A 26417-nucleotide genomic window follows, 5' to 3' on the forward strand; every position below is an offset into this window, starting at 1 on the left:
TCACGGTCTCACAGCGATGGTGTAGACTCCCATGGTCCTCCTATCCCACAGCCATCTGAACCTGGCCTTGGAGGGACTCCACTTACAGTGACTGGTGGTGAAGTAGTAGAGCAGGGGGTCCAGACAGCTGTTGAGGCTGACGAGGGCCATTGTCACTCGCCGGGCATTGTAGATGGCGTTTGCATAGGGACAGTGATGGATGACCCCTAGACGGCAGAGCAGATGCAGGAAGTGAACCACGTGGTAGGGCAGGAAGCAGAGTAGGGTGATAACTAGGATTGTGTAGATGACCCTCAGGGCTCCGCGGGCTGTGTTGGTCCGGATGAGAGCGATGCGCCGCGCCACCAGAGGGTAACACACCAGGATGACCACAGAGGGCAGTAGCGAGCCGACGACGAGACTGAATATGCTGTATGGCACCAGACGCCTGTCCCACTCTTTCTGGGAGAAGTTTTCAAAGCAGCTACGGTGCTGGCTGTCCAGAGGTCCCACTAGGATGAAGGCCAGAACAGCTGCCCCCGCCACCACCCACACTGCTGCACTCACCAGTACAGTGCAACGTGAGTTCCGGAGCCTCAGATAAGTGTGAGGATAGGCGACGGCCACATATCGATCCACACAGATACAGGTCATGAAGGCGATGCTGATGTAGATGTTGGCGAAGAACAGTGTTCCTGTGATGCTGCAGGCCACATCTCCGAATACCCAGTCATTGCTGTTGCGGTGGTAGTGGATCTTGAAGGGCAGGGTGCAAAGGAAGGTGGTGTCAGCGAGGGCCAGGTTAATGACAAACACGTTAGAGGAGGTGCGGGGAGTTATCTTGAAGATGAACACATAGAGGGCTCCCACGTTGCCTGGCAGGCCCAGTGCCATCACCAGACTGTAGACGGCTGGGAAGAAGTAGAACTGGTAGTCTCTGGGGGTACTACAGTTGTCAGTTCCATCTCCAACAGATGTATTCATTGTTTCAGGTCTGGTTTGGTTATCAAAAGGAGCTTGTAGGTGACCGAACCAGTGGGAAAGTATATTTCTGCTTTCCCTTGCTAATGATGCAACCTGTGGGGGAAGTGTTCAGTCAGATTATTAAGCTGTTCTGTAAAAATTGCGATATCACTGTTGCTGTTTTACAGGCAATGTTTATCACATCCTATCATCTGCTTGCTTGACACATGCAATAACTTGCCAATATAACCCGAATTGTTGAAGCTTCCATTCCATGCTGTTTGAATTATCTAAATTCACTTATGGTAATTGAATTGAAATGATCAAGATGTTTTTCCGCTTATGAACCTCATGACTGTTCTGTGACTAGGCTACAATTCTTTAACTATGACCAAATAATGTAAAGTGTGTTGGTAAAAGATGGTATGTTTAAAGAAAAAAGTACTTACAAAGTTTGTGAAGAACTCTTCAAAAAAGTCAAACTACTACAGTAGGCTACTTCACGTGAACACTAATCAAACACATTGTCTGTTTTCCCCCTTTCACCTTCATATATGAGCTGATGTCACAGGGGTTGGAAAATCTTTGTTAGCTCTGGGTAGTTTAGTGGGCGCTGCTTGGTGCCGAATGAAGGCACACAGGAAACTGTCAGTATATGCATTTTGCTCTTCAGTGTGGTTTGTATCAGACACCCACCATCCTGTCAAGGAAAGTGTTGCTCTGTTATTTTAAGTTGAAGGTGTTAGAAGAGACATAATTTATAACAGTATATGGCTAGCTATCAACACATAGAAGCAAACCTTTGTCACAAAGTCAGTTTAAGACTGACAATCTGAGTTTGTTTTTCCTTGACATAATATTAAATCATCTTCTTGGAGAAATGTTTTAACTTGCATGCTACTAATGATAGTTTATTGGTTCCTTGATACGTTACTGTACTTCACTAGAGGTTGTGTCCTCACTAAATTATGATAAGCTTGCCAAATTGATTTTTAGGTTTATTTCAACATCTTGGTACATAAGTAGAAACATACATAAAGTGTGATGTCACACTATAAAACAGGTGAGAAATGATCAGCCTAACTAGATGGACAGTGCACCATTAAGTCATGAACAACAAACTGACATACAACTAAAGCCTTATTTATGTATTAAGTGATAGAGTGTCTGTTTGAGAGCTCTTGCCAAGAAAGGTGACTTGTAGGATGGCTTTTCAATAAAAATATTGTATTGGCTTTAATTCCGTGTAGTGTGTTTGTTATGATGCTATTCTGGGTGTCTTGACTCTTCTTTAACGCTGGGGGGTGCTTAACACAAACCAAATGTCCCTTACTGCTGGTCATATCATTGCCTGCAGCATAGCAACAAGCCATATCCACAGATTGTAAAGCGAAATTCTAAAGCATGATTATTGAGCACGGATTTTGGACCCAAATGTATTTGCTGTTAGGGGCTTTATGGGTGCTAATGTGTTTGTTTCGTTTTTGTATTGTCTAGTTTTTTTTGTATATCTAGGTGTTTATGTCTATGGTTGCCTAGATTGGTTCTCAATCAGAGGCAGCTGTTTATCGTTGTCTCTGATTGGGGAACATATTTAGGTAGCCATATTCCTTGGGTATTTTGTGGGTTGTTATTCTATGTTTAGTTGACTGTTCTGCACTAGCCATATTAGCGTCACTGTTCGTTTTGTTCAGTGTTCGTTCTTTAATTAAAGAGGATGTACGCTTACCACGCTGCGCCTTGGTCTCCTCATTATGACGACTGTGACAGATTGACTCTAAAGCAGGTGCCAAAAATAAACACCTAATCAAATTGGGGGGGGGGGGGGGGGGGGGGGTTGTCTGAACTACATTTACTAACCATTTTCTTCCCTTGTTGATCTGTAAACGTGTCTCTTTCCCATTACAAATACCTATGTATCTGACATTTGGGGAGGCTACTTGGGTTATCTGTCCTTCAGTCAGGAAGAGGATAGAGGAATGTGTTCCACTGGAGCAGGTGTTATGGAGTTTGTTAGTCTTTCACAAAAGTAGCATCCATGCATGCTGCACCCCCATGTGTCTGTCTTACATAAGCGTCCTCCATCGCTTCATGGCCTAAAATTAGACTTGCTCAAATCAAGGCCTCTCTCTCTCATCCCTTGCTCCGTTTCTTCCTCTGAGATCAAAGCCTTTCCTGTCCTTCCACATTCAGAGCTTTTCGAAAGCTGTTGAGTCAGCAGGCTGATTTGAACACTTGGGGTGAGATATTAGAAAGAAACTTCTTGCATGATGAGACCATGCAGAGAAAGAGAGAGAGAAATCCCTGCACCTCTGGACATACTGTACATAGATCCATAGGCACAAAGCAGTGGTGTAAAGTACTTAAGTAACAATACTTTAAAGTACTACTTAAGTCGTTTTTGGGGGGTATCTATACTTTACATTTTGACAACTTTTACTCCACTACATTCCTAAAGAAGATAATGTCATTTTTACTTTATATTTTCCCTGACACCCAAAAGTACTTGTTAAGTATTTAATGTTTAGCAGGACAGGAAAATGGTCCAATTCACGCACTTATCAAGAGAACAACCCTGGTCATCTCTACTGCCTCTGATCTGGCGGACTCACTAAACACAAATACTTCATGTCTGAGTACTGGTGTGCCCCTGGCTATCCGAAAAAATACAAATAACTTTGCTAGGTCTGGTTTGCTTAATATAAGAAATTTGAAATGATTTATACTTTTACTTTTGATACTAAAGAATATTTGAGCAATTATATTTGCTTTTGATACTTAAAGAGCAACTGCCTTTAAAAAGCAACAACAAATCGATTTGACGATGTACATTCACCCACTAACATGGGGTGAACAGCTGTGGTGATTGCTCTCAATCCAATAGTATAGACAGTAAGACAGACCTGCCCAGCATCCCGACTTTGTTACATAAGCAAACACGTCGCATATTTTTTTACTTGAGAAATACTACACCAAACACATTAGTTATATGTAAAATTGCGAAACTAAAACATCATTGGCAGAAATGTCAAAATTAATGACAGATTTCTTGAGTAATTTTAGATAAATTTTGGGGATTTTGAGAAAGTGAACAAAACTTTCAAGTCTACAGTCTCTCATGGGGGACAAACATCATGAACCAAACGCGGAATGGGTCAGGAAACACACCTCCAAGTCTGAAATCTCGTATTTCTAATGACCAACAGAGAAATACACGTGCCAATCGGCGTGTTCCGTGGCTCTTTAAGTATATTTAAAAGCAAATATTTTTAGACTTTCACTCAAGCAATATTTTACTGGGTGACTCACTTGAGTCATTTTCTATTAAGATATCTTTACTTTTACTCAAGTATGAAAATTGGTTACTTTTTCCACCACTGACAAAAAGAGCTGACATTTTATGTACATCATCAGTTCATTAGGTCCTTTTATTCAGACAACGGTAAGAAAAAAGTGGTACTAACATGAAATCTTGGCCTCAGAGTGTAGTGGATAGACAAATAAGACTGTCTATGCATAGGTTGACTTCCACTATACTGTACTGCACTACTCAAGACCCGTCCTCTGCTTCTGTTTCAGATACAGTCAGTGACTGCGTGGCATCAACCACAGAGAGTGCAGATGTAAAATGTATGCCTCTGAATTGTGAGTGGAAGGGTAGCTGTCGGCTCAATTTTTTTATTTTTTTGATGGCCCTCTCATGGCAGACACAAGCACTGCTGCAGTGTGGAATTATCGTGAGATGTGGGTGTCTAGGAAGGAGACCTAGTTTGGCTCTCTCCTTTCTACTATCCTAGTATAATGCCTACATAAAGTATCACACCCCTTGACTTCTTCCACATTTTGTTGTGTTACAGTTGGAATTTAAAATGGATTAAATGTAGATTGTGTGTCACTGATCTACACACAATACCCCATAACATCAAAGTGGAATTATGTCTTTAGAAATGTTTACAAATTAATAAAAAATGAAAAGCTGAAATGTATTCAACCCCTTTACTATGGCAACCCTAAATAACTAAAGGAGTAAAAATGTGCTTATCAAGTCAGATAATAAGTTGCATGGACTCTGTGAGCAACAATGGTGTTTAACATGATTTTTAAATGACTACCCATCTCTGTACACCACACATACAATTATGTGTGGGGTAGTCATTTAAAAATCATGTTAAACACCAGTGAATTTCAAGCACAGATTCAATGGCAAAGACCAGGGAGGTTTTCCAATGCCTCTCAAAGAAGATCATCTATTGATGACCCACCCGCCCGACTAGCATCACTACTCTGGACGGTTCTGACTGGACGGTTCTGAATATGTGGACAACTACAAATACCTAGGTGTTTGGTTATACTGTAAACTCTCCTTCCAGACTCACATTAAGCATCTCCAATCCAAAATGAAATCTAGAATTGGCTTCCTATTTCACAACAAAGCATCCTTCACTCATGCTGCCAAACATACCCTCAAAAAACGGACTATCCTACCGATCCTTGACTTTGGCGATGTAATTTACAAAATAGCCTCCAACACTCTACTCAGCAAACTGGATGTAGTCTATCACAGTGCCATCCGTTTTGTTACCAAAGCCCCATATACTACCCACCATTGCGACCTGTATGCTCTTGTTGGCTGGCCCTCGCTACATATTTGTCACCAAACCCACTGGCTCCAGGTCATCTATAAGTCTTTGCTAGGTAAAGCCCCGCCTTATCTCAGCTTTCATAAATGACTAATGACAGTCACTCTTACAGTTTCCAACTGTGCCCTTTGAACTGTCCACCAACTGTCAAAACTGCTGCGTTCCTCTGTAGTATCAAGTGTGCAGTAGTGTGAAGGATCAAGACACCATTGCATGCCAGATGTTTGAATTTACTCTACTACTTGCATAACAGAGAGAATCTCTCCAAAGATGATCACCAGGGTATCCCGTCGGTTCATCATCAGCACCAGTTGTAGTTTCACATTACCTCTGACAACCAACAGAATCAAGCTAGGTCTACAACTTAATGAAGTCACTGAGGATGCTACAGATAATTAACTGAGCTGTTCTAGTGGGAGGAGCTTCCTTTGTGATAGTTCATTATTTATCATCATAGCCCAATACATTTATTGTAAAATGATGATTACTGAAAGTATTTACTATGAGGATTAAGCATCCAAGTACATTTGAGAATGAGTGAGCATGTTATCAATCATGCAAATTGTATTGATTAACATCATTACATTATTTATATTTACGACATTTGTCTAAGACGTGTCATGCCCTCTTGCTCTCTGTAGGTCAAGCTAGCATGATGCTGTATTCTTTATCCATGAAGTATGGAACCTGCCAGAGGCACTTAGACAGCATGCTAACAGCAGCTATGATTTATTCAGTGGTCCTGTTAACGTTGATTACCAAGTCTCGTAAATCTTTCAGCCCAACTGCTCCCGCCGTTTCTTCTCTCTGCAGTTTGTGTGTGACATGCCGACTCTGCATTGGCTACAGTAAGCAAGCCAACAGAGAGCCTGAAGTCAAGGCGAACACGTACAGTCAGGGACTGGGTAACATCAGACTATGACTTTGACTTTGTTGGTAGTGTCTATTGTGTGAGATGAATACCATACAACCATACTGTTACGAATCTCTTTTGGCCCGACAGTCTAGGGGGGATGGTAGTGAGACCCGTAACATAACTCATGTAAATTATTATAGTGACAAAGTAAAAGTGAACGAAATAACCACGACAACCGAAATAATACCGTCAAACTCAGGGTTTATTATAAACACACGGTAATGGGGGGGAGCAGGAAAAGGGGCTGAGCTGGACCCAAGGAAAGAAACAAATATGCAAAAACACCCCTAAGCTAGACTAGCCTATTTCAACAACAGCTAACTAACTAACCAAAATACAGTGGGTGGTCCGCCCAGTTCTAACTAGTGTGTGTTAACAAAGTTTACCTACGGGTAGTGTATGCCCATGGGCGACTTGTCTTGGTTTCCCCCTTTTCCCACCAGCAAACACCATAAGCAAAAACAATACTCACAGGAGATGACAAAGTGCTATGGAGGTGCTCAAACAAAAGAGGAGGTTAATTAATACACAGAGAGCGAGCGAAGAACAGAGATCTACAAACATGGCATTACAAAGAGATTGAGCTCTCCTGAAATCTACAAGAACAGCGATCTACCAACATAGCATTACAAAGATTGAGCTTCTGAAATCTATCAAGAGCAGAGTTCTACCAACTTGGGATTACAAAGAGATTGAGCTCTTGAACAAACAAATGATGGGGTTTTTAAACCATGGGGAAGGAACTGTGATAGGGTAGGAAACAGGAGGAGGTGTGTCTTCTGATTGATGGGTTGATTGTTGACTGATTGGGGAGTGATGATTTTCACCTGTGAGGGGAGCAGGAGAGAAAAGAAACACGCACAGGATACACACAGACACAGGATACCTGTATCCGTAACACTCCCACCCTTAAAAGAGCAACCCTAGGGGTTGCGACTACAGTATTTCAATGAATACTCACAACAAAGCAACAACCTTGCAAAACATACAGAAAACATTTTCACACACGAGACACAAACTGGTTACCCAATTTTGTCTTCGGTAACGGTCCGACACAATCAACCACCACATGCTCAAATGGTTCACCTATTACAGGTATGGGACAAAGAGGAGCGGGAGGAATAACCTGATTTGGTTTTCCTGTTATCTGACAGGTGTGGCATGTCCGACAGAACTGAGCCACATCTTGTTTTAAACCCGGCCAAAAAAAATGTCGAAGGATCCGATCATACGTCTTTGTAATTCCTAAATGACCAGACCACTGGTGATCATGAGCAAGGGATAACACATTCTGTCGAAAGGCTGTAGGAATCACTATTTGGTAAACAGCATTCCAATCTCCACCTGCATCAACATGGGATTTCCATTTACGCATGAGGAGATTACCATCAATGAAGTAAGCCACATTCTTCTTCTTCACCTCTTCTAACGAGACAACACTAGAAAAACATTTAGCAAGCTTGTTGTCAACCTTTTGGTTAGCAATCAGCTGCTCACGAGTGACTGGTAATTGTATTGCATCAGCAATAACTTCAACGTACTTTGATTCTTTCCTGGGCTGTTTGTCAGAGGTGATCAGCTTCTCAGAGGTATCACACAATCCATCCTCTTGATCATCCTCTTTGAACAGAACAGTGTTTGACAAATCTATCACGTCACCCTCTTGTAGTGCCTGAGCACGAGTGACAGCACAAGCGGGGAACACATGTGGATAACTCTGTGCCAACTCATTCGAGAGAGAGTGGTCACTTTTATCCAATACTTCCAATACGGGTACTACCTTTCCTCCGGCAATATCGTTACCCATTATAAAGGTCACACCTTTCACTGGCAACTTAGGACGTACCCCCACTCTGAATATTCCACTGATTAACTCAGAGTGTACTTTCACCAAGTGCAACGGCACTGGGACAAAACCCATTTCAATACCCTGCACTAACACACTGGAACCACAGTATGTATCGTCAGATAAGGGCAACACATCAGACAATATAAACGACTGCGCCGCACCAGTATCTCTAAGGATTTTAACCGGACGCTGAGACGCTTCGTCATTCGTTAGGGACACAAACCCATCGGAAATGAATGGTTCATAACTGCGGTCGGGGACTGGGTCTTTCAAACTACAGTTACCCTGAGGCACCTGTTTTGTTGCAGACCTCACAACCGTACGAATTAGACCAACACCTGTTGGCGGCTTGGCACGAAGAGGCATCCCTTGTTTGCGTTTAAGCAGGAAGCAATCATTAATCATATGTCCCACTTTATGACAATAGAAACAGGAACGCTCATTCTTCTGGCGTGCTTGATATACTACTGCGGGCCGACTAGGGCTAAAGGTAGGAAACTCAGTGGTTCTACTCTCAGTTTGAGCCGAAAACACACTCTTGTGCGTCAACACAAACTCGTCTGCCAACACAGACGCTTCTGCCAGGGAGGATACTTTCTGTTCGTTAAGGTAAACTACAATGCGTTCGGGTAAGCAATTTTTAAACTCTTCCAACAAGATTAACTCCCGGAGAGAGTTGAAATCAGTTACCTTACTAGCAGCATGCCATTTATCAAACAGATTTCCCTTGTCTCTAGCAAATTCCACATAAGTCTTACTAGAAGACTTTCTATGAGACCTAAATCTCTGTCGGTATGCCTCAGGCACAAGCTCATAGGCACGAAGAACAGTAGCTTTGACCACTTCATAATTCAAACTGTCCTCCAGAGGTAGCGCTGACAAAACCTCTTGGGCTTTACCAGTTAATTTACACTGAAGTAATAGGCACCATACCTCTTCAGGCCACTTCAATGCTACGGCTATACGCTCAAATACACAAAAATAGGAGTCAACCTCCGACTCTCTGAACAAAGGTACTAAGGCAATCTGCCTACTAATGTCAAACGTGTTTGAGGACACAGCAGGTGAGGACGGCTCACAAACAGGCACAGTAGGAACGAAGGCTAGCCTCGCTGTCTCTGCCTCCAGTTCCATCTGGCGCATTTTAAACGTCATCTGCCGCTGTTCTCTTTCTGCCTCAATTTTACACATCATCTGCCGTTGTTCTCGTTCTTTTTCTGCCTCAATTTTACCCATCTCCAAATCTAAATGCCGCTGTTCTTTTTCTGCCTCAATTTTACCCATCTCCAAATCTAAATGCCGCTGTTCTCTTTCTGCCTCAATTTTACCCATCTCCAAATCTAAATGCCGCTGTTCTCTTTCTGCCTCAATTTTACACATCTCCAACTGGAGAGTCTCTCGCCTAATTTGGGCTCTCTCTTCCACCTCTAGTTGGAACTGTGCTAAACGGACATCCCTTCTGGTATCACCGTTTGATAGTGGGGAGAGTGGATCAAAATGGGACAATGTGGCTGGTGTTTTAGCCTCACCCTCATTATCAGATACCAATGGGCTTATAGGAGCAGTTACATCCCCTACAGGGTTAGTAGACTCAGGCAGCGGTAACACAAGCACCTGCTCTTCCAACAATACATTTAACACTAGCTGTTTAACCTCCGCCTTAACTACACTCTGCGGAATCGATATTGAGTAATGGTCAGCCAAGGTCATTAAATCAACTCTACGACATTTATCAAAAACCTCCCACGAAGGATTATCCAAAAAGGACTTCAAATCAAAAGTAGCCATCTTACACTACTTCACAAGAACCAACGAAAATAGCAAACACTAATGCTACTTCAGCTATGACGCTCAACACTGAACTATACCACTACAACAATCTACATGAGCGGTATGGGTGTCAGTAAAGACAAATCCCGGATGAGCCCCCACTTATGTTACGAATCTCTTTTGGCCCGACAGTCTAGGGGGGATGGTAGTGAGACCCGTAACATAACTCATGTAAATTATTATAGTGACAAAGTAAAAGTGAACGAAATAACCACGACAACCGAAATAATACCGTCAAACTCAGGGTTTATTATAAACACACGGTAATGGGGGGGAGCAGGAAAAGGGGCTGAGCTGGACCCAAGGAAAGAAACAAATATGCAAAAACACCCCTAAGCTAGACTAGCCTATTTCAACAACAGCTAACTAACTAACCAAAATACAGTGGGTGGTCCGCCCAGTTCTAACTAGTGTGTGTTAACAAAGTTTACCTACGGGTAGTGTATGCCCATGGGCGACTTGTCTTGGTTTCCCCCTTTTCCCACCAGCAAACACCATAAGCAAAAACAATACTCACAGGAGATGACAAAGTGCTATGGAGGTGCTCAAACAAAAGAGGAGGTTAATTAATACACAGAGAGCGAGCGAAGAACAGAGATCTACAAACATGGCATTACAAAGAGATTGAGCTCTCCTGAAATCTACAAGAACAGCGATCTACCAACATAGCATTACAAAGATTGAGCTTCTGAAATCTATCAAGAGCAGAGTTCTACCAACTTGGGATTACAAAGAGATTGAGCTCTTGAACAAACAAATGATGGGGTTTTTAAACCATGGGGAAGGAACTGTGATAGGGTAGGAAACAGGAGGAGGTGTGTCTTCTGATTGATGGGTTGATTGTTGACTGATTGGGGAGTGATGATTTTCACCTGTGAGGGGAGCAGGAGAGAAAAGAAACACGCACAGGATACACACAGACACAGGATACCTGTATCCGTAACACATACATACAACATTTCTTGGGTGTTGCAATGAACTGACATTACATAGTAAGATTGAGTAGAGTTTGTGCAAACTACTTCTACCAAAACTGTAAACTAGTAAAAAGTTAATACAAATAAATTGTCAAATGTTGAAGAGTAAGTAATTTACAGTAATTTACTGTATATAGACCCAGGGAGAGAACCAGGCACTAACCACAACTTTGTTGAGTCCCTTTCAGTTTGTCAACCCTCGAAAAGTAGCCTATGGAAAAGCAAGCCTAAATCTCTGCAGTAGTAAAAGTCATTAAAAGTTTTGACCTTGGCTCCATTGTGTGTTAGTCGTGTTAGCCTAGGTAAGCTTAATTACTTAAGGCGTCTCAACTGACAACCAATGCCAGGCAAGCAAATCCTCTTTGCTTTAGACAAGGTCCCTGTGCTGCAGGGGAAGTAGTTTCAAAGTCAAAAACAGAGCTGTCATAATCAATGGGCTACTGATTTTGAACGCAAGACAACAAGAGCAGTATCCTTCTGAAGCTAAGGCTGGCTAACATTAGTTGGGGTCACAGTCAGAAGAGCTGGACCAGGTACAAAGGATAGTACTTTCAACTGATCAAATATTCATAAGATAGATCCATATCAATCCACAAGTGACAGGTCTTTGAAATGTTGTTTTTATGAATGACTTCGGAGGGTAAGTTTTCCCAAAAAATAAGATGACTATAGATACAAGGACATACAGTTGAAGTTGGAAGTTTACATACACCTTAGCCAAATACATTTAAACTCAGTTTTTCACAATTTTATTTTAAGAATGTGAAATGTCGGAATAATAGTAGAGAGAATGATTTATTTCTGCTTTTATTTCTTTCATCACATTCCCAGTTGGTCACAAGTTTACATACACTCAATTAGTATTTGGTAGCATTGCTTTTAAATTGTTTAAATTGGGTCAAACGTTTCAGGTAGCCTTCCACAAGCTTCCCACAATAAGTTGGGTGAATTTTGGCCCATTCCTCCTGACAGAGCTGGTGTAACTGAGTCAGGTTTGTAGGCCTCCTTGCTTGCACACGCTTTTTCAGTTCTGCCCACAAATTTTCTATAGGATTGAGGTCAGGGCTTTGTGATGGCCACTCCAATATCTTGACTTTGTTGTCCTTAAGCCATTTTGCCACAAGTTTGGAAGTATGCTTTGGGTTTTTTATGGCGGTTTTGGAGCAGTGGCTTCTTCCTTGCTGAGCAGACTTTCAGGTTATGTTGATATAGGACTAATTTTACTGTGGATATAGATACTTTTCTACATGTTTCCTCCAGCATCTTCACAAGGTCCTTTGCTGTTGTTCTGGGATTGATTTGCACTTTTCGCACCAAAGTACGTTCAAAGCAAAGAGGCACTGAGTTTGGTAGGCCTTGAAATGCGTCCACAGGTAGACCTCCAATTGACTCAAATTATCTCAATTAGCCTATCAGAAGCTTCTAAAGCCATAATCATTTTCTGAAAATTTCCAAGCTGTTTAAAGGTACAGTCAATTTAGTGTATGTAAACTTCTGACCCACTGGAATTGTGATACAGTGAATTATAAGTGAAATAATCTGTCTGTAAACAATTGTTTGAAAAAATACTTGTGTATTGACCCACTGGAATTGTGATACAGTGAAATAAACAGTTGTTAGAAAAATTACTTGTGTCATGCACAAAGTAGATGTCCTATCCGACTTGCCAAAACTATAGTTTGTTAACAAGAAATGTGTGGAGTGGTTGAAAAGCGAGTTTTAATGACTTCAACCTAAGTGTATGTAAACTTCCGACTTCAACTGTAGCTTCGTGGAAGGACATAGAAACAGCATATATATGGTTGAAAGTATGATTTCTGGGACATTCTTAGGACATGAACTCATAGTTACTGAGCATCATTCATTATATTGTACATAATGTTTCCTTATATATGTACTCTTCCCTTCTACTTCTGAACTAAAGGAACTCATTTCAAATGCACACAGCTGTTTTGACCAGGAAGTACAAAATGCTAAAAGACTTTCAATAAACTAGGCATGTTGGATTCCATGCTTCAATTGTTCCTTGAACAACTGAAAAGTACTGTATAGTTATTTTCAGAGAGGAAAATAAAACTATTAAATGAACAGCCCATGAATAATACAAGTGAACTGCCCTGAGATGACAGAGTGAGTGGAGTGGAGTTGAGATGAGCATTAAGCCAATTACCCAGGAAACTGTTAAACATGAGACAACGAGTGCTTTATTGTGTAGATTCCAAGATCAATGTAAGTGTTCTAAAAATCATTGTCTCTGACTGCCGTTCATTTAAATTATTCTGAGAACCAATGAGGTATGACTTGGAAGGTGAATGTCTGTCTGGAGGTTGTGATGCACTTTGTTTTTCTGGGGAAAGTAGGACAAGACAAGCTGCAGGCTATACTCAGCTGCTAGTCTCCAACCCCTCAATCCGACACATACACACACGTGCACGCACACACGTTGTGTCTCCACAACGATTGTCTCCTCACACCATTGGTAAATATGTATGATTTCTGACCCTCATCTGAAAGCAGAAATTCCATACTAAGCACTTATGAGCGCTCAGCCCACTTTTCAAACTTATTCATTATTAAACTTTCAAATATTCTACTTAGTACATAATACATCTCTTGGTATAAGAAAGAACGTATGTAGTTACCATCAAATGACCAGCTACACAAAATCTCTCTTAGCCCTAGTGTCCCGTGGTTGTGGTAAAATTACACTGATAGAGGCAGTGCTCTTCTTGGGGCTGGTAGGAAAGACAGAGTGTTGCTAGGCAATGGCGCAGCAGAGAGGGAAGGGAGGCTGGAGGAGAGGGTGGGATGAGGTAGAGAGCTACTTCCTGATTCTATGACCTATCAGCAGTTCATTGTGACGGTCTGTGCGTGTGCCAGCCGTCGTGCTGTGTTTGGCCAGGTAGACTACAGTACATCTGGCCTGTGATTCCTGCCAGTGGCCAACTGACCCTGGCTGTGTTGGATTCTCCCTGGTGGGGATGGAGGGGGTTTCCCATCTGTTCTTGTAACCAGTCTTGAGGTTCAGGAATAGTCCACAACATCAACAGTATGTGATTATTCTCTTGAAACAACCCTTACAGTACAAACCAATAATGGATTTCAGTAACATTCCAGGCATCAAAGAGGGTGAAAGATACATGTATTTCTGGTTATTTAATGATGATGACATACATTATATTGTTGTGTATAATTAAACATAATTTTAAGAGCATAACTCAAAATAATGAGCACAATAATAATTACTTTAATCTCAACGTCGTTCTATTTCGGATTAAATATTTGAAGAAACGATAAACCTCACCCGAGCACACCCCCATTCTCATCGACAGGCTGTAGTGGAGCAGGTTGAGAGCTTCAAGTTCCTTGGTGTCCACATCACCAACAAACTAACATGGTCCAGGCACACCAAGACAGTTGTGAAGACGGCACAACAAAACCTACTGAAAAGACTTGGCATGGGTCCTCAGATCCTCAAAAGGTTCTACAGCTGCACCATCAAGAGCATCCTGACTGGTTGCATAACTGCCTGGTATGGCAACTGCTCGGCCTCTGACCGCAAGGCACTACAGAGGGTAGTGTGTACAGCCCAGTACATCACTGGGGCCAAGCTTCCTGCCATCCAGGACCTCTACACCAGGCGGTGTCAGAGGAAGACCCTAAAGAGGAGACTCCATCCACCCTAGTCATAGACTGTTCTCTCTGCTACCACACGGCAAGCGGTACTGGAGCACCAAGTCTAGGTCCAAGGGGCTTCTAAACAGCTTCTACCACCAAGCCATAAGACTCATGAACACCTAATCAAATGGCTACTCAGACTATTCACATTGCCCCCCCCCCCCTTTTACACCACTGCTACTCTCTGTTGTTATCGATGCATAGTCACTTTAATAACTCTACTCACATGTACATATTACCTCAACTTACCGGTACCCCCGCACATTGACTCTGTATCGGTACCCCCCTGTGTATAGTCTTGCTATTTTTATTTTACTGCTGCTCTTGAAATATTTGTTACTTTTATTTCTTATTCTTACTCATATTTTTTTTAAACTGCATCGATGGTTAGGGGCTCATAAGTAAGCATTTCACTGTAAGGTCTGTTGTATTTGGCTCATGTGACTAATAAGATTTGATTTGACAGGAGCCAAATTTAACGGACTTTTAAAATGAAATGGTCTTCAAAGTTGAGTCAACAGTTGTGTCATTGAATCACATCACTTGAATAAACTGTAGGAAATGTTATGGTTTCTAGAGTCTATCCCATGATAGGAATGTATGCATCCTATACTACTACACCCCTTATCACACCCCAAACAAAAGGGGGATTCATTCAGTTCTCGTGACTTCATGCTTACATCGCCATGACTAAACCAAGGTAGTCAGGCCAAGTCTTGACTAGGAGCAATTCATCCAGCTAGTCAAGACATCTCTTCCTCAGCAGAGTATCAAGGCAAGGACCAGGGCGGGGGTGAGATCATTCCTATTCAGGGGCACAGCTAGCCTCTGAAAGCAGGAATAAGAAGGAACAATAGTGTTCCATGAAAGCCTGCAGTGAAACCCCTAGTACTTTCTCCCCCCGGCCTTCCCATTTCCTGTGAATGAATAATATCCTATTTTTGGCCTTACCTAGCGGGATGTGGAGGGAAATGGATAATGCACTTGAAATACAGTATTCTATATTTACAGTATTTTCATTGAACAGCTGGCAGATATTTATCTCTCATCTTAAATGAATTTATCCACCTGATAAGCATTTCTTCCCAATAAGTTATTTAGGTTGTTAGTGAAAGAGTAAATGTATTTTGATACAGTGTATGTAATATTTGCTGTTTAATGCCCAGAAGATCATGTTGCCTGGGTATATATTATATTTGTTAGTGTTTAATTAATGTGTCACACAGAAATAGAAGTAAAGCTGAAAGATCATTATGTAATGAACACAAGGGGAGACAGAGGCCTGGTTTCAAGTGCAGGGCGCAGCAGGTGTTTATTGCAAAGTACCACAGGAGGAAGCAGGTAGCTGGGTCCAGGGGCAGGCAGAAGGTCATACACAGGAGGAAGCAGGTAGCTGGGTCAAGGGGCAGGCAGAAGGTCATACACAGGAGGAAGCAGGTAGCTGGTTCCAGGGGCAGGCAGAAGGTCATACACAGGAGGAGGCAGGTAGCTGGGTCCAGGGGCAGGCAGAAGGTCATACACAGGAGGAAGCAGGTAGCTGGGTCAAGGGGCAGGCAGAAGGTCATACACAGGAGGAAGCAGGTAGCTGGTTCCAGGGGCAGGCAGAAGGTCATACACAGGAGGAGGCAGGTAGCTGGGTCCAGGGGCAGACAGAAGGTCATACACAGGAGGAAGCAGGTAGCTGGGTCCAGGGGCAGGCAGAAGGTCATACACAGGGGGTCCAAAAGGGCAACAGTACAGGCAGGGAAAGGCTAGTAAAGTAGTCTGGGAGATCAGGCAATAGGTAGATAACAGGAAATCTGATAGGCTAAAGTACAGGCAGGGAATAGGTGTTGTTAGTGAGGCAGGCAAAAACTACCATACACATGAAATCCAGCGCCCTGAAAGCCGTGTGTCACAAAACAAACAACACCTCACAGTGATGGGGTGCAAAGAACTGAACTAAATAGTGTGTGATAATGACATACAGGTGTGTGGACAGGTGATTAGAATTCAGGTGATTGGGATCTGGAAAGTGAGCTGTGTTTAGGGGATCTACGTGTTTGAGGGTGTGAGTTGGAAGCAGACATTACACATTAGTTGATAGGCCACTTTAGAATCAACAATCTGATATGAGCTGTGTGTGGACAACGTTGTCAAAGAACAGATTTTGATGATGACAAAACCAACCCACTGTACTGAGGGGTGTTAAATTCCAGATTAACAGTGGATATTTATGTACAGCTCTAGAGCTCCTAAATGTATTCTTGAACCAGAGCCATCCCAGATGTTAGCATCTTCTCTGCATCAGTTATCACATTGGGCCACCAGGGCAGAACTCCCTCTTAATATCATGTTTCTCTGTGAGAATCTGGTTTCCTGGTGAAGGTGTTGCAGACAGATCTCACCAGAGATTGGCACTGGGGAAAAGAGGAATTTAGCTGTGCTTCAGTCAAGGACTGCCAGCTGTGAGGAGGGGCCAAAGGTCATCTGACTGTGAATACAGAGACAAGAAAGAAAACTCAAAATTCAAAACATTTAATTCACACTCTCTCGGATACACTCTCTAGTATACTGACTTTACACACACACACACACGCACGCACACACGCACACACACACACACACACGCGCGCGCGCGCGCGCGCACACACACACGACAGTGTGATCAGCGTCCATCAACTGTTAGGGTTAGGGCAAACTGCAGGCCCCACTCTCATACTGTCTCTCTAGTAGTGTACAGTAACGGCTTAATAACTATAAATAAAGTAGTTTCATTGATATTGACACAAAATATTCAATAAAAATGTGTGTTGTAGTCGGCTTGCCATGTGATTTCAAGCATAATACGCTCCCTAAATTTGAGTGCGCTTCTTGTTGAGAATGAACGTTTGACGATAGTCCCTAATATTTCTCCAGCGGTCTAGCTCCTCAAATATTTCAGGCTCTCGTTTCAGTGAAGTAGCACAGTAGACTGTCACTGCACGGAATACATAGCTACACTTTTCTGTTATTCATAACTTTCTGGAAATGACATTTATACGTTAAGCTTGAAGACTAAATCCAACCCAAAATGACGGTGGACTTTGAAGAATGTGTTAAAGATTCACCCCGGTTCAGGTATGAATTTGCGCATATGTTGTGTTTCGCTTGTTGAATTGTTCAGCGATTCGCACAATCGAGGAAGACGATTTATAGGATTCTAAAAATCTCCAAATACATTGAAACTGCAAATAGTTTCAATTGAAAATAAGATATGTTAAATAGCTGGTTATCTTTCCATATTTGAATTCAATTAGCCTATATTGCCATTGCAAGGCAATTATTGCAGTGAATTTCACAGGGCTGGACTAGGCTACGTTATACTAATAATCCATCATTTTCTTGCCATGTTTCAAAGAAATGCGTAAAAATGGTCATTGCTTATCATAGGACAACCTTGGAGTGCATGGTGAATAAAGGTCGTGTGTCCTTTAACGGAGGTGGATTTCCCATCACCAAAAGACAGATGAAAATACTATAGGCTAGATTATTATTAGTGTTAGTGATATCTCGACTTCTGTCCGCTACATCCATTCCTCGGTTGTTGAGCACTTCCATGGGACAGACATCATGCCCCCCCCAACCCACCCATGACGCATGAACATTCATAGGTCACATGTATTTAGAATCCTTACTGTAGCAGGGCTTCCTTCCTCAGGAAAATCGTTTTTTGGAACAATCATGTGTCATACATGTGTCATACACAGACTTTATGTTCAACTGCATTGTCACTGTCTGTGAGAAGTGTGACATTCACCAAATTGTGATAATAATGTATATATTTGAATTACATGTTGATCTTGTATTTGTTCTTTAGATTACACAATATATGTTGTTAATGAAAAATAGGCCTATTGTCTATTCCATGGTCTCCACTAAATATTTGTGTTCTGGAGGATGGGTTCCATAACTTGGACTGATTCGACCCTGATGTTATATGGCAGGAACTCTCCCAATTCCAAAGGCACTTCCTTTTTATTCAACTGCTCTCCTGACAGAACTGCAAACTGCACACTCACAAAGGAAGCACTTCAAACAGTGGCTCTCAGGGAAACTAGAAGGTCCCACGCACTGCCTCACTGCTGCATGCTCCTCATGCTACGGCTGCTGTGACAGCGGCTGTGTGGTGCACACAGCACCAAAGGTTAGCTAAATAAATGAAGGCATGTCTTTACACCCACATCCCTTCCCAATCCCCTTCCCAGCCCTGGATATCATTCCTTCCATTCGATTCCTTCCTCCCCTGTATCTAGAGTTAGCATTCCAAATGGCACTCTTTTCCCTACATAGTGCACTACTTTTGAGCCTATGTGTGGAAGGAACTGAAGGGGCTGTCAGGCAGTCTGTGGGGTGTCTGCCTGGCCTGCATGCCTGGGTATGTGTGTGCACTGCCACCACAGTAGAGCTCCCCACAGATATAATCTGCTCTCCAAATCAAAGACTTCCAGACTTGGCAGCAGAACGTTAATGACTGCCATCTGGGCCTGAGAGAGAGGAGAGGCAGGCAGGTCTCATGAAGTGCTGAGTGAAGGGTATTTACAGAAACAACTCTCTCTGTGTTTATGTGCTAAAAGACCAAGGCTGTACTGTAGCAACCAGAGTGGATCATCTTGCACTAGGCCAGTGCTTCTCAATTATTTTCTGTTACGCCCCCTCTAGGAAGAAGTAAAAATTTTGCGCCGCCCAACTCTCCGCTGCGACTGTAAATAGTATAATTTGTCTATAAAATTGTTATAAGTACACCTCTGCATAACATTGTATCCTTATTAACATTAAAGAAAACAAAAAAAATAAAAATAAAGAAATATAGATCAACTTACAACAAAGAATAACTTTATTAACATTGTTTTTTAGTCTGTAACAGAAAAGACTTAAAGTGCATCAATTTGCCTGAAATGTAAAAAAAAAAACTCAAGCCTTATTTAACCTGTAAACATTTTTTGACCATTTGATACTGAAAAATAAAATAAAATATAATCAATAAATAATAATAAATTCAAATTGATCAGCAACATTAACTCAGGAGCACAATATATGAAACACAGCTATAAAACAAAAATGAATAAAACAATTTGTGCTGATTTTTTAAAATCAGAATGAGGAAGTCAGGATTAATGGATACAATGAGCACGTTTTGCAGAGCACAGTTTTTCGAAGCATGATACTGCAACTCTCAGCTCCTGCTCAATGTTTAGCTGGGACCTGCACTTGGTCTTCAGTGCAGCAACAACAGAGAAGCCAGTCTCACAAAGATAAGATGTTGCAAAAGGAAGAAGAATGCCCATGGCCCTCTTCCCTAAGAGTGGATACTGCCTCTCTACACTCAGCCAGAATTCACTCAGTGTCTGTGATGTGAACCTCAGTCTCAATGTGGAGTCAGACATCATATCAATGAACTGGTCCTCCTCTGCAGAGCTGAAACCAGTTGGAGCTGGTGCATTGAAAGGATCTCTCACCCAATCATATTGGGAACTGTTTTCAGGGAAGTACTTTTTTAAAGAATCCCATCAGTGAGGAAATATGTTCCTTAATATATGGAATCACTGAGGTGGCATCATAGTCAGTAGTGTCAACAAATTCATGCAGGTTCTCGAATGAATCAGTATTTCCTTCATCAAGTCGCCTGCACTACATTGCAAGCTTTCGAGTGAAAGAGCTGATCTTGTCTGTGACCTGAGGGAGGTGTTTATCTTTCCCTTGAAGCTGTAGATTTAGTTCATTTAGCTTTCCAAATATGTCACTCAGGTAGGCCAGTTTTGCCAGGAAGTTCTCATCACTACACTTTTCTGCGAGGCCATACTTGTGCTCCTGCTCCGAAAACATTCTTATCTGCTCTCTGAGCTCAAAAACTCAGGACAATACTTTTCCTCGTGACAGCCACCTTGCTTCACTGTTAAACAGCACAGCTTGATGTTCAGCTCCCATCTCCTCACAGATAGCAGAGAAGACAGCAGAAAATTGACTACACCTACAATGTCAGTCATAACCTCCCTTAATTCAGAGGAAAGTTGTCTTGAAGCCAGTGCTTCTCTGTGTACAACACAGTGTGTCCACTCAGCATTAGGTGAGGCCTTCTTGATGAGTGCCCAAAGTCCTTTTCTCATCCCTGCCATGGTCTGTGCACCATCACTGCAAACACCAATGTAGTGTTCCCACTTTAGCCCATTCTCAGTCAGGAAGCAGTCCAGCATTTTGAATAGCTCTTCAGCTGTGGCTCTGTCTCTGACATATTTACAAAAAAGTAGATCCTCACACAGGGAGTTTGTCATGTCTAAACGTACATAAGAGATAAACAAACAGTCTTTGTTGCTGTCAGTTGCTTCATCGAACTGTAAGGCAAAACGTTTGTCTTTGAGTTTATCTACCAGCTGTTCTTTAAGATCGTTAGTAATGTCATTTATACGTCTGGCGACAGTGTCATTGGACAGAGGGATAGTTGTTATTTTTGCAGCACTTGCTTCATCCAGCATGACAGAGACCATGTCTAATGCTGCAGGCAGTATCAGCTCCTCTGCTATGAAGGTTTTTTTTTTGCACTGAACAATTTGGTACGCCACCTTATATGATGCTAACAGTGCTCGCTGGTTTACTGAAGTAGCATTCAAAAAGCGGGACGATTGTTGGCAATATTCGGCACGTTTTCGCTGAAAAAACTCAAGCGGCTTATCAGCGTGACTGGGGTGTAATGTCTTTAAGTGACGCCTTAATTTATTTGGCTTCATGCTGTCCGCTGCCAACATTTTTAGACACAGTAAACATACCGGTCTTTCCTCGTCTCCCACCGTAGTCACAGTGAAGCCAAGCGCTTCCTCATATTTCCTCGTCTCCCACCGTAGTCACAGTGAAGCCAAGCGCTTCCTCATATCTCCTCGTCTCCCACCGTAGTCACAGTGAAGCCAAGCGCTTCCTCATATCTCCTCGTCTCCCACCGTAGTCACAGTGAAGCCAAGCGCTTCCTCATATCTCCTCGTCTCCCACCGTAGTCACAGTGAAGCAAAGCGCTACATACGCTTCGTCATATCTCCTCGTCTCCCACCGTAGTCACAGTGAAGCCAAGCGCTACATACGCTTCGTCATATTTCCTCGTCTCCCACAGTAGTCACAGTGAAGCCAAGCGCTAAATACGCTTCCTCATATCTCCTCGTCTCCCATCGTAGTCACAGTGAAGCCAAGCACTACATACGCTTCCTCACATCTCCTCGTCTCCCACCGTAGTCACAGTGAAGCCAAGCGCTACATACGCTTCCTCATATCTCCTCGTCTCCCACCGTAGTCACAGTGAAGCCAAGCGCCACATACGCTTCCTCATATCTCCTCGTCTCCCACCGTAGTCACAGTGAAGCCAAGCGCTTCCTCATATTTCCTTGTCTCCCACCGTAGTCACAGTGAAGCCAAGTGCCAAGCGCTTCCTCATATCTCCTCGTCTCCCACCGTAGTCACAGTGAAGCCAAGCGCCACATACGCTTCGTCATATCTCCTCGTCTCCCACCGTAGTCACAGTGAAGCCAAGCGCCAAGCGCTACATACGCTTCGTCATATCTCCTCGTCTCCCACCGTAGTCACAGTGAAGCCAAGCGCCAAGCGCTTCCTCATATCTCCTCGTCTCCCACCGTAGTCACAGTGAAGCCAAGCGCCAAGCGCTTCCTCATATCTCCTCGTCTCCCACCGTAGTCACAGTGAAGCCAAGCGCTACATACGCTTCCTCATATCTCCTCGTCTCCCACCGTAGTCACAGTGAAGCCAAGCGCTACATACGCTTCGTCATATCTCCTCGTCTCCCACCGTAGTCACAGTGAAGCCAAGCGCTACATACGCTTCGTCATATCTCCTCGTCTCCCACCGTAGTCACAGTGAAGCCAAGCGCTACATACGCTTCCTCATATCTCCTCGTCTCCCACCGTAGTCACAGTGAAGCCAAGCGCCAAGCGCTTCCTCATATCTCCTCGTCTCCCACCGTAGTCACAGTGAAGCCAAGCGCTACATACGCTTCGTCATATCTCCTCGTCTCCCACCGTAGTCACAGTGAAGCCAAGCGCTACATACGCTTCCTCATATCTCCTCGTCTCCCACCGTAGTCACAGTGAAGCCAAGCGCTACATACGCTTCGTCATATCTCCTCGTCTCCCATCGTAGTCACAGTGAAGCCAAGCGCTACATACGCTTCGTCATATCTCCTCGTCTCCCACCGTAGTCACAGTGAAGCCAAGCGCTACATACGCTTCCTCATATGTCCTCGTCTTAGCTTTCAGGAGACTTACATTTGTCTCATTATCTCCGTCTCTCTCCGTCTTTCTTTTCATCCCTGTTAAATATTTTTCCATGTTGTCTCTTAAGGGTTTGTTATCTGCACTTCATATCTCCTGCTCTGTGCTGTGTGCGCTTGTTCGGTGCAAAAGAAACCTTATCCCTACGGAGAAAAAAAAGCATGTTCCCCGGGGTCACGGGCGCGCCACACTATTTGAGAAGGACTGCACTAGGCAGACGTTACTTAGCCCATTGCACACAGCTTGGAGAGATCTTTGAAGTCCCTCTTAGTTGTACTTAAATGCAAAAACGTTTTTGTTTAGCCATTGCTGTGGAAGAGGAATGAAAATTACCCCATAGATGCGATGCTTGGCAAAAACTAAGTATCTGACCTGCAAAAGCATATCAACTGAGCGCAAATGATAGTTGTTATATCATGTTCAGAGTGTTTTGAGTAGAGTTTGAGCAATAGTTATTTATGCCAACAACTAATTCAATTATAATGCAGTGACAACAAGGCTGTTTTGTATCCTGAAATGACCAGATCAGAGTCAGCCACCAAAAGAGACACTTCTGAAGCAGCATATTCTTCCCACTGAAGCCTGACAGGGAATTGAGCCCATATTGAAATGGGCCTTTTGTGGCAGTTAAAAGCAGTGTAAGTGTTACGCAACAAACCCTGGAGCTGGAATGACTGACTGCCTGGCTGACTGACTCACTGACTGACTGACTGACTGACTGACTGACTGACTGACTCACTGACTGACTGACTGACTGACTCACTGACTGACTCACTGACTGACTGACTGACTCACTGACTGACTGACTCACTGACTGACTCACTGACTGACTGACTGACTCACTGACTGACTGACTGACTCACTGGCTGACTGACTCACTCACTGACTGACTGACTGCTGGCTGGGAGGAAGCAGCCAAGACCAGAGGGAATCAAGCCTTTCACATTTGATATTTGAAAGCCAGGGTAGAGCTAATGGGCTACTTCCCACACATGTAAAAACATGCAGGCCATCAATTCTGCATGGCTGTTTTCACACGCTTGAGTTGGAGTCCATGTAGCACATGGGGATGTGTGAAACTTACTCCTCAGTCTGAAGTGTCTACCTTTTCGTGTGGTGCTGACCGGTAAAATGCTTCATGAGGCCAGTCATGCATGTGTGCTAGCAAGTCAGAGGTCCTGGGTTCCAGCCTCTGTGTGAGACAAATAAGGAGGAAGTGGTACTCGCTAAGCAAGCAGTGTGACATCCTTTACCAATCAGAATGAGTTCTTCCCCACAAAAGGGATTTATTACAGACAGAAATACTCCTCAAACCCCCCCCCCCCCCCCCCCCCCCACTCTCCCTCAGATGATCCCACAGGTGAAGAAGCCGGATGTAGAGGTCCTTGGCTGGCGTGGATACACGTGGTCTGCGGATGTGAGGCCAGTTGGACGTATTGCCAAATTCTCTAAAACAATGTTGGAGGCAGCTTACGGTAGAGAATTGAACATTCTGGTCTGGTGAACATTCCTGCAGCCAACATGCCAATTGCACACTCCCTCAAAACTTGGCATTTTATTGTCCCTAGCACAAGGTGCACCTGAGTAATGACCATGCTGTTTAATCAGCTTCTTGATATGTGACCGACCGGCTCGGTTCGGTCTTATGTAACAACATTTTAAATTGTGTTCTTTACGTTGGATAAAAGTAGAGACTCAGAGCTAGAAAATGATATATCATACACTACAGTTGAGAAACAATGAGAAAGTAATTCTGCTTTGAAAGTTGATAAACTTGTAACTCCACTTTTGAGAAAATGTCCTTTGAATGTTTTGATACACCTACTGGAGAGTTCTTCTTTGTCTACACCCATTCAGCATCATTCACACCCTTTAAAGTTTTAGCCCCACCCATCTTTTTAAGGATTCACATGTGAGGCCATGGGTGAAACAACCAAAGATTTCAAGACTAAAGGCTGGTTTATACTACGGGTGTGTTTGTAAATTTAATCTGGAGTGCCAGAGTGTGCTCCGAGTGCGCTCTGGGCATTTGTAAACTCAGAGCGTTGTCAGATTGTCAGTTTGTATTGAAAGCGTTTTGCTCTCGGAGAGTTCAGAGCGCACACTGGTTGCTCTGACCTGAACGTTTACTGACTCCAGCCATATTCAATGGGGATTGAGCGTTCTTAAATTCGTCAATTATTTTGTGCTCTAGCACACTCTGACGAGAGTGTTCTGAAATTGGAGTAGATAGCCAAAGTGAATTTTCTAGCTACGTCTATTGACAGTTGTCATAGAGACATCATGAAGATTCTAATGAAATGGTTACTTGCATAGTGGAGTCTTTTGTTTAGACATGTAACTAGGTAGCTAAACAATTAACCAGAATCCCAACTCATAACAAAATCATGAATCTGCAGGTAGCTAACCAACCAGGTTATGTATATCATATTATTTTTTACATTTATTATTTTTAAATAATAATTGTACTTTGGCGTCCCGGAGAAATTGTTAGGCGGCCCGGCCCACCCAAGGGTTTCTATTGCAGTAAAATCCCTGCCCCATTTTAAATCCCACATTAGACAAATTGCCGTTTTGGCTCTGCTGTCTACATTTGCTCCCTTTCACCACTGTTAGTTTTTTTGGTGCTGTTTCAGCTCACCAGGCAGGCCTACAGGCATCCTCACCATTGAGGGTGTCAGTGATGCTGTGCAGCGGAGTGGAGCTGACCACTCCAGGTGATGAAAAGAAGTGACAAGGATTAAGTCAGCAGTTGACAATCTCTCTCTTCTATTCAGGGATTAGCCGACAATCAACCCTCTCCTCCTCTCTCTGCTCAATCCCAGGAGAGGAGAACATCAAGGTGTTTCACCTCACCTCCAAGCAAACACATCCTGCTTGGGTGGTGTGATGTCTCCTTGGTGGGGTATTAAATTCAAATAAATTTATAAACACATCAGCATTAAAGTTATTGAAGTAAAATAATTTGCTGTCCTGAGCCTTCTTTCAGCATTTCAATCTATAGACAAACTCCCCCTCAACTCACACTTGAGTTGTGTTCCTCTCTTTGAAAGGGGATGTCTTTACACTCAGCAGAGCCAAAGGGAATATGTGATGTTTGCATAGGCTCTGTGATAGATCTCAGGATGAAGCAAGGATGGCTTCAGTTGCTCGACTGATTTTCAGTAGGATGAGAGGCTTCTTTCTATATAGGGGAATCAGGGACTCTGATACAACCGAATACAGTATATGAACACTGGAGTCACAACAAAAGCTGTCCCATAAAGTTCAGAACAGAAACAATCTATTCTAGATATCTGG

At 43.0% G+C, this 26417-nt stretch overlaps 2 protein-coding genes across 2 annotated transcripts in view; one reads left to right on the forward strand and one right to left on the reverse strand.

The window, feature by feature from the left end:
• On the reverse strand, positions 1-1521 carry LOC139417358 (lysophosphatidic acid receptor 6). Its single transcript, XM_071166628.1, has 2 exons — positions 1392-1521; positions 1-1056 (listed from the first exon to the last, which is right to left on the reverse strand). The coding sequence occupies exon 2, from the start codon at positions 961-963 to the stop codon at positions 1-3; it is 963 nt and encodes a 320-aa protein (XP_071022729.1). The 5' UTR covers positions 964-1056; positions 1392-1521.
• Positions 1522-17766: 16245 nt separating this feature from the next.
• Positions 17767-26417, forward strand: part of LOC139416741 (arf-GAP with coiled-coil, ANK repeat and PH domain-containing protein 3-like) — a 92453-nt gene continuing 83802 nt past the window's right edge. Inside the window, exon 1 of the mRNA XM_071165776.1 lies at positions 17767-17931. Within this exon, the coding sequence (XP_071021877.1) occupies positions 17885-17931 (47 nt within the window). The 5' untranslated portion in view covers positions 17767-17884. The remainder of the gene's footprint in view (positions 17932-26417) is intronic.

This window comes from Oncorhynchus clarkii, chromosome 9 (genome assembly GCF_045791955.1).
Source record: "Oncorhynchus clarkii lewisi isolate Uvic-CL-2024 chromosome 9, UVic_Ocla_1.0, whole genome shotgun sequence".
Classification (NCBI taxonomy): domain Eukaryota; kingdom Metazoa; phylum Chordata; class Actinopteri; order Salmoniformes; family Salmonidae; genus Oncorhynchus; species Oncorhynchus clarkii.